This window comes from Aplysia californica, unplaced genomic scaffold (assembly GCF_000002075.1).
Source record: "Aplysia californica isolate F4 #8 unplaced genomic scaffold, AplCal3.0 scaffold00587, whole genome shotgun sequence".
Lineage (NCBI taxonomy): Eukaryota > Metazoa > Mollusca > Gastropoda > Aplysiida > Aplysiidae > Aplysia > Aplysia californica.
In genome coordinates, this window is record NW_004797857.1 from 222,060 (window position 1) to 230,401 (window position 8,342).

General features: G+C 42.7%; 1 protein-coding gene across 1 annotated transcript in view; it reads left to right on the forward strand.

Moving 5' to 3' along the window:
• The window catches only part of LOC101852570 (solute carrier organic anion transporter family member 3A1), a gene marked incomplete in the record, with an annotated part of 25,501 nt that extends 17,192 nt beyond the window's left edge, over window positions 1-8,309 (forward strand). Inside the window, 4 exon segments of the mRNA XM_005107229.2 lie at window positions 1,386-1,509; window positions 3,030-3,196; window positions 5,516-5,580; window positions 7,658-8,309. Of these exon segments, the coding sequence (XP_005107286.2) occupies window positions 1,386-1,509; window positions 3,030-3,196; window positions 5,516-5,580; window positions 7,658-8,238 (937 nt within the window).
• Between the last annotated feature and the right edge of the window lie 33 nt (window positions 8,310-8,342).

Here is an 8,342-nt window from a genome sequence, read left to right on the forward strand (position 1 = left end):
GTAGTAGTAGTAGTAGTAGTAGTAGTAGTAGTAGTAGTAGTAGTAGTAGTAGTTGTTGTTGTTGTTGTTATTGCTGCTGCTGAAGCCTTTGTTGTTGATGATGACGGTGGTAGTGCTGTTAGTGGTACTTCTTTTGTTGTAGCTGCCATAGGGACGCTCAGCATCTCCCCATGCCTCGGAACAGAAGCAAGACGATTAAATATGAAGAAAAGAGGTAGAAGAAAGCAAGCCACACAATGGGTTTAAACGGAAAAGCTGTACATCTGTTACATTTACACGTTTTGTTTACCTTTTTTAAACCTGCTTACTGCTGTACAGAAGAATAACATAGGCTGCAAGCTTTCTCTCTTTATCTAAGGCAAAGTTACTCTGGTGCTATATCTTCTCCGTATTCCGGTACGACGCCGAGACCTGGACTTTGACAAAGAAAGAAGGAAACAAAACAGCTGCGTTTGAAATGTTGTGCTGTCGTAGAATTGGCCAGATTGACGCGTTTCAGATTCTCCACTCAAGAAAAACCATCCTGAATTAAATAGAATATAGGAAAATGCAATACTATGGCCAGTTAAAACGACACGAGATCATTGTGAAAGTGGTGCTTGAAGGAAGGATATGGGGCAGGAGAGCAAGGGAAGATAAAAAGTAACTTGGATGGACAACATAAATCATGACTGGCTTGGATATGGCAGAATGTGCAACGGCAGGTCGTGACGGTGAAGGATGGAGGATCATTTCACGTCAACCTCTGAGTCGGAGATGACACCTCCAGGTATCCAGATATCTTTGGGGATGGTTAGGAAGTGGAGTTGGGAGGGGGGGGGTGGTACGTTGCAGGTACAATTTACGTCCTCTCTCAATTTTTGGACAGGTCGGTTTTACGGGAGCATCTCGTGGTTTTCGAGAACGATTTTGCTTCTGCAGTGAAAAGGTTAAGTATCAAAAGTTACCTTTCAACACACTTCCATACACTTCCACAAACACACCTGACATACATATACGCACACACATACACAGACAAACAAACACACACAAACACACACGTATTCACACTTAAACACACATACACACACACACACACAAAGACATACACACATACAACACACATACAACCACACTGACATATGTACAAACACACACACGCAGACACACACACACGCACACATCAACTTAAACACAACACACACACACACATACGCGCGCGCGCACACACACACACACACACACACACACACACACGCATATATATATATATATATATATATATATATATATATATATATATATATATATGTACATGCACAATGTGTAAACATGTCAATCTTTCTACCTCTGTATAAATATTATTTCATTATTCCTTATCTTACTCTCGTGTCCATGTTTCACAGTAGCAACACAACGAAGGACCTGGGCTGTTCGTGCGCCGGTGCGAATCAATTGTTTGTCTGTGGGGACGATGGCCGCACGTACGTGTCCCCTTGTGAAGCTGGATGCACGGGGCAGATGAGTCTGGTGAGTTTTTTTTAATTTTTTAAAAATTATATGTTTTTTTACACCCTCATCGACACAGTTTAGATCATTTACGTGGAGGGCGTACAACCCTGCCCGTTAGAGCCAACTCGGGTTGGGAGGGAAACAACGTCCCAGCAGGAAGACTTTGATACTCGACAGAAAGTTGTTCCCCTCTCCTGAAACGAATCCATGTATCCTGCGTGCGACAGCGAAGCGCCACACAACCTGGTAGGTCTGTCTGTCAACAACAACAGCAACAACAACAACAACAACAACAACAACAACAACAACAACAACAACAACAACAACACAGACACAACCCTTTTGGCTGGTGGTAACATGCCGCCTGCTGTGTAAGTCCCGAGTTCCCTGTGCAGGGTCATACGCCTGTAATCGTAACGCTCGGTTGCTTTTTCTGTAGCCTCATATTAAAGTCTGAAGTGTAACGAGAAACCAAAACAAAACTTACTATAACTATATAGCCAGAGATGTGTATAATTCTTTGTCCACTTAAGATATGTTGAGACTGCCTCCTGAAAGGGTCCACTGTGAGCTTTGTTGGTAGGATGCTGGGTCTAGGTACGTGGATCCTCGGTTTGAATCGAGAAAAGCGTCTTCTTGATTTATTGCGATCAGGTTGTTTTGAGAATTTTTATGGCTTTCCATCCGTTTCAGTCGTCCTTACTGTTGATGGATGAGAAGAGAGGAATTCCTACCTGTTAAGTAACTGTTTACTTTGTGTATTTTATTTGTATCCTTCCTGGGTTTGCTCCTGTTCTAGTTGAACAAAAATGGGCCATGGACAAATTGCCTCAGTCGGTTTCTGAAGACACAACACAAATATATCCTTGCCCCTATCCTTATCTGTTTTGCAACCCTCCCTCTGTGGAGTGCCAAGATTAAGATATTACAGTCGAGCTTGTTCACACAGTCATCGATAAATTCCCACTTCCACTCCTTTGTTTTGTTTGCCTTCACTGCCCTAGACGTCAACCCTTCTAAGACAACCACTTTTCTCCTCAACAATTCGTGTCCGTTTTGGACAAAGTCGACTGTATATTATCACAATGTTATGTTGCTTTTCACACCTGAAAGGACTGAAAGTACCTTTTTCATGAGTACAGTGAACCTGCTTTTTTTTAAAGTTTGGAGGTTTTTTTGGGGGTGCTCTATCATTTGGTCATGAAAACAAGACCTCAACACTCGTTTTTCTGTAAACATTATGGAATACAACTTTAAGCTCCGTGAGTGAAACATGTACCGTATTCTCCTGTGTGTTCCCGAACCCGAACTACGAATAACAACCGAACATTAACCCTTTCGTGTTCTTATTCTTCAATAAGATTTTCACCCAATCTGACAGAACAGTTGCAAATGGAACAGGCTTCATGTTCTTCATTGTGTTTCCGGACCACCGCCTATAGCAATAATATTATAGTCTATACAGGAGGCGATGGTCCTGACCCTACGGAGACTAATAATCGAGCATTAACCCTTTCGTCTTCTCATTCTGCTCCCAGACGTTCACCCAATGCGGCAGAGTAGGCGCTAATGGAACAGGCACCGTGTTCCCTGGTGTGTGCCCGGACCCTAACTGCGACTTCTTTATCCCGTTTGTGGTTATACTCAATGTGATGGTCCTCATTGGCTCTATGGGCTTTACGCCCAGGATACTTATGGTCGTAAGGTAAGACGTGAGTGATAAGATAATATAACATGAGATGAAACGAGATAATATAACATGTGGTGATATGAGATGAGATGAGATAAGATAGGACTTTATAAAATAAGATAAGATGGGATTTTATTATCCCTGTGGATATTTGTTCGTATGTTAACGTATCTGGGTACGCATTTGGTTTGTACATTGTTCGTTTGAGTGTGTGTGTATGTGTGTGTGTGTGTGTGTGTGTGTGTGTCTCTCTCTGTCTGCCTCTCTCTCTGTGTGTGCGTGTGCGTGTGTGTGTGTGTGTGTGTGTGTGTGTGTGTGTGTGTGTGTGTGTGTGTGTGTGTGCTTATAATGGACGTATTATATAGACCTATATGTAACGAAATTTTAACTTTTCAAGTCCTCAACATTGAGTAGGATAAAGCATTTGGCTAATTTACGTTTTCGAGGTCGAATCTACCCTGTCCTTAAGTCTCCGATTTATCAGCTTTTTTGTGCAGTGGGCTGCAAAACTGGGTCTGCTATCGGAGATTCGAGGTTTAATTGTAATGGAGTAAAACCTTTTTTCCTTTCTATTTTTTATCAGAACATTTCTTCTGAACCCCATGATTTAAAAAGGAACTATATTATATTTAGTCACAGAATCGCTTTCCTTGTGGGTAGCATGTTCTTACATTTCTTTACATTGAGGATAGCAGTTTGTTATATACTTGTGATCAGAAGGAAAGTACCACTTTTTGATTGTGTATAAAATCTAGTATTTTGAGTCTTTGTACTTATTCTTTCACGTGGGTAGTACAAAGTACTCTGAGAAGTTGGCAATGTTATAAAAATAACATTTTGGTGCTTCCATTAGTGTTAACAATACCAATGTAACAAAACAGAAGATTCTGATTTTTTTCCGAGGCGGATTTTTTTAATTTTTTAATTTTTATGAATTTTGGTCCTTGTATTTAAAACCGCATCAACATTTGACCATTGTCTCCCAGCAGAGACGGTACTTTTAACTGAAGACCAGATAAATCGAGCCATCGGCATGCCCAGCTCGCTACTGTTGCGAGTAATTCAATGTCAACTGAAATAACGGTACGTTGGGACTTGACCTATTCAAAACTGGCCCCAAACTGGCCGTCCAAGGGAAATAATGCCATTTCAAGACCAATATATCTGTACAGTGCACCTGAGAAATCGTTACAGGACACCTGTTCATACCGCAAGACAATTTCCTGTCCTGGACTTTCACTCGTCAGCAAGCGTACTGTCCGTCACAGACTGGGAATTCAAGATGGAAGCTAGGATGCCTACATACAGACTGCATTTACAGCCAAAACACTGTCAGTGTCAGGCTAGGATGAACTGGTCACAGCTATTCTGCCGATGGACCGAGAGCAGTGAGACACTGTCACCTTCTCGGGCGATTCTCCATTCCAAGTTGAACGCCACGACGGGACCACATTATGAGCACTATCTGCCATTTTTAAAAACAAAACAGTCAACCCCTGACATTCTAACAGGACTGAGCACCTGCGTACAGAGTACTTATTTGGAATTGAATTCTTAAAAATCCAGAATAACGTCGCTGCAATGGATCTACGGCCTGCCATTTAATCCGATTTCAACCCAAATGGAGCACATGTGGGAAAGGATTAACTGTGTTGCTCATGACGTGCATCCTGATCCCAGCTGCGCAAGCTAATGGCTGAAACAACATTTTGCAGGAAGGCTGGTGTACTCTAGACAAGAGACACATTGACTAATGTGCTGAATGCACATGGAGATCACACGGAGTACTGATGTGTGACTTTTGGATTTTACCCATATCGTCAAATTTCAGTTAAAAAAGAGATGTTTTTGTCGACACATAATCCTTTCACAGTGATTTATCTGGGAAATGCTGTATAACTCAATTTTATGGTCGAAAGAATTACTACTTTTCTACAGGAAAGACGAACCAATCGAACAAGTAAATAAGGTGATACTTTTTTGATTGCCAGTATATTTCAACAACAACAACAACAAACAAACAACAACAACAACGACAACAACAACAACGACAACAACAACAACAACAACAACAACAACAACAACAACAACAACAACAACAGTAGGGTTCGGAATTAAGATCTACATCTCTGAACTAACCCAACTTAAAAACCCTTTTTTTTCCTCGAAATTGAATTCCAATCTTTTTAGATTCTATGTAGATTTCAACCCCACGTCTACACCAATTCTTCTATGGAAAACACTGTTCCTCTCCTCTACCCACCCCTTATAAAAAATTAAAATCGAAAACAATATAGCATTATTGATATTAAATAACGTAATCCTTTTCTTCAGGTGCGTGGCAGACAAAGATCGCTCTATGGTGAACGGCATTCTGAACGGGTTTATCCAAACACTAGGTAAGCTGCTGACTCATTCATTCATTTATTTACCGATTCTTTCTATTCCCTGTTTGTACTCTCATTCATTTATTCATGCTGGCTCACGTCCTAGTGACATAACTGAAGCTGTCATGACAAAAAACAAAAACAACAAAAAAGCAAAAATGTTTGAGAAGGGGGTTTGCTGAAATCGTAGAGTGCGCAATATGTGCCTCGACATGTCAGAAAGGCTACAAACCGGGATTGTGCTCAATAGAAGACCGAATGGAAAAAGACCAAAAAAAAAAGAACCTCCTCGGTCCATTTAGCTCCCGAAATAGATGTAAAATAGACTACCCCCCCCCTCTTTTCAAACCTGAAAAAAAGAAAGAAAAAACCCCCAAAAACTTCGCAAACCAAAAACAGTCTGTATACATACCCAGATACGCAATCTTAATGCGCGTTTGCAAACCTGAAAAAAAGAAAGAAACCCCCCCCCCAAAACATCACAAACCAAAACAGTCTGTATACATACCAAGATACGCAATCTTAATGCGCGTTTGCTTCACAGGAATGGTGTGGTGTAGCGGTTATACCTAGTGCACACTGTCCCGTTTGATACTTTTAATTTTTTTGATTTAATTGATACTTTCGGGGCCGGCCAGGATTTATCTTCATGGTGGAGCTGCAGAAGCTGTCGAAGCTGTCATTTTGGCTCAATTTGATCTAATTCTTAAAAAACCCCCAGCCAAACCTGATTTTGGATCGTTCAATCAAATTTCGCCTACATGGTAGCTTTTGACCCTGTTGGAAAAAAAAATCTGGCCAGACCCGACTCGGTTCAGCTGGATTCCTTTTTTTTTTTTTTTGGTAAGTGTTTTACGGCGCTCGCAACTGCATAAGGTCATATGAGCGTGCGGGACACATTAAACATTTTCAGTTGGAAGGAGATATTGGAATTTTGCCCGAAGCCTACTCTTATCGATTTTAGACCACTAAGGGATCTTAAACTTGCACACGGGACCTCCGAGAAGCCCTTGTCCGAGAAGGCTCAAGTGTAGATCTTTCCGACCAGAGATCAGGGTGTGGCTGAAAGACAGCAGTAAGACGGAGCCAAGGAGTAGCATAAAGAGTCAGGAGTCCAGAGGAGGGGGCAAAGGAGGTGAAGGGGTGGGGACACAAAGTGGAGACGAAAGCAGACGACAGAACATTGCTAGAGAGCAGGAAAAGAGGTGAAAGGAGACACTTTTAGAGAACATTTTTCGGTCGCTACCTGGATTCGAACCCCGGACCTTTGAATGACAGGCGAACACCTTATCCTCTAGGCCAAAGGAGCCCCCCCCCCCCCCCCCCCAGCTGGATTCGATTGGCAGTGTGCACTGGGTGTTAGGTGCTTCGTCGTCGCACAAGAAGACCGGACTTTGACTTCCGTGTAGGGAGAATTTTTAACAAGTATCTCTGTCTTTCTACTGGGAGGTTATGTCCCTCTCAGCCCTGGTGATCCTGACAGGCATGGTCGAAGTCTGCCGTTTATAAGCTCTAAATAATGTCGATGTGGGTGTAAAATGACTTACATCAGAAAAGAAATGTTCACTAGGTTCTAGTTGGGGTCTACAATTTCTAGAATAAAGTAAGGGAAAGAGCAAGCAGGACTTGTCTTGTGTTAAGAATTTGACCCACCTCATTGTTCGTCTTTTTTGCTTTCCAGCTTATTCTGGCCATCGTGCGGTAGTCAAACGCAGCCATTTTGTTTTCTTCCTTCTTTGTAGAAGTCCAGGTATCAGCGCTGTATAAGAATATGGGAACGATGTAGCATTCTACTATTTTCTTTCTTAAAGGTAGAGATAATTGCCTGAAAGTAAATAGTTTTATTCTTGATTAAAGTGTCGCAAAACAGGCTGTCTTCAAGTGTTGTCGAATCACCAAACTGTGTGTCCTCAATGAGTTAACTTTACATCAGTTCACCTTACACACCTTACTGAATGTTACAGTTCATACCATGGTATTATACACTGTCATTTAGCACACCTTACTGCAGCTTATTACGGTACCTTATTACCAGACCAACACCAGACCTTAATCATATTGTGCTACAGAACACTTCTCTCTTCATCAGCATCCATCTTGAGTCCAATTATCTTTGGCGCCATTTACGATAAAGCCTGTGTGCTTTGGCCGCCAACGGGCGGAGCGTGTGCTCTCTACAGCAAGAAGGAGGTCGCCTGGACATATTTCGGCTCTGTGCTGGTCACTCGCGCCATAGGCACGCTGTTCCTGGTGGCTGCGACCATACTGAAGTACCGAATTCACAGGAGAGAGCAACTGTTGGATGCTGAAATCAATGTCGGAAGGAACAGCGAGGACTCGGGGGTGGAGTCTCGGAGCGAGAGCGATTCGACGGAAGACGCACAAGGGGGCGGGGCTAGAGTGGATTCAGGGGTGGAGCTTAGAGGCGAGAATGACAGCACAGAGGGCGAGGTGGGTGAAAATGGGCAGTATTTGGATCTGGGGCCGTCTTTTGTAGTGGAGGAGACAGATGTAGACTCCGTGAATGAGAGAGCGGACAGAGGGCTGGGAATCAGTTTTGAAAGTGACGATTCTGATGTCAGAGGGGAGGGACATGTCAGCGAGGACGAACCAGACTCAAATAAATGGCAGGACGTTCATGGCGGTTGGGTGTTGTCTACCCGTCTGTGACAGGGTTCAGAAAGTGAGAGTGATCTACCTTGACGGCCATGTACTTACACTCATTCCTCGTCCTCGTTCTGCTCCTCCTCGTCCTACTCCTCCTCCTCCTTTTC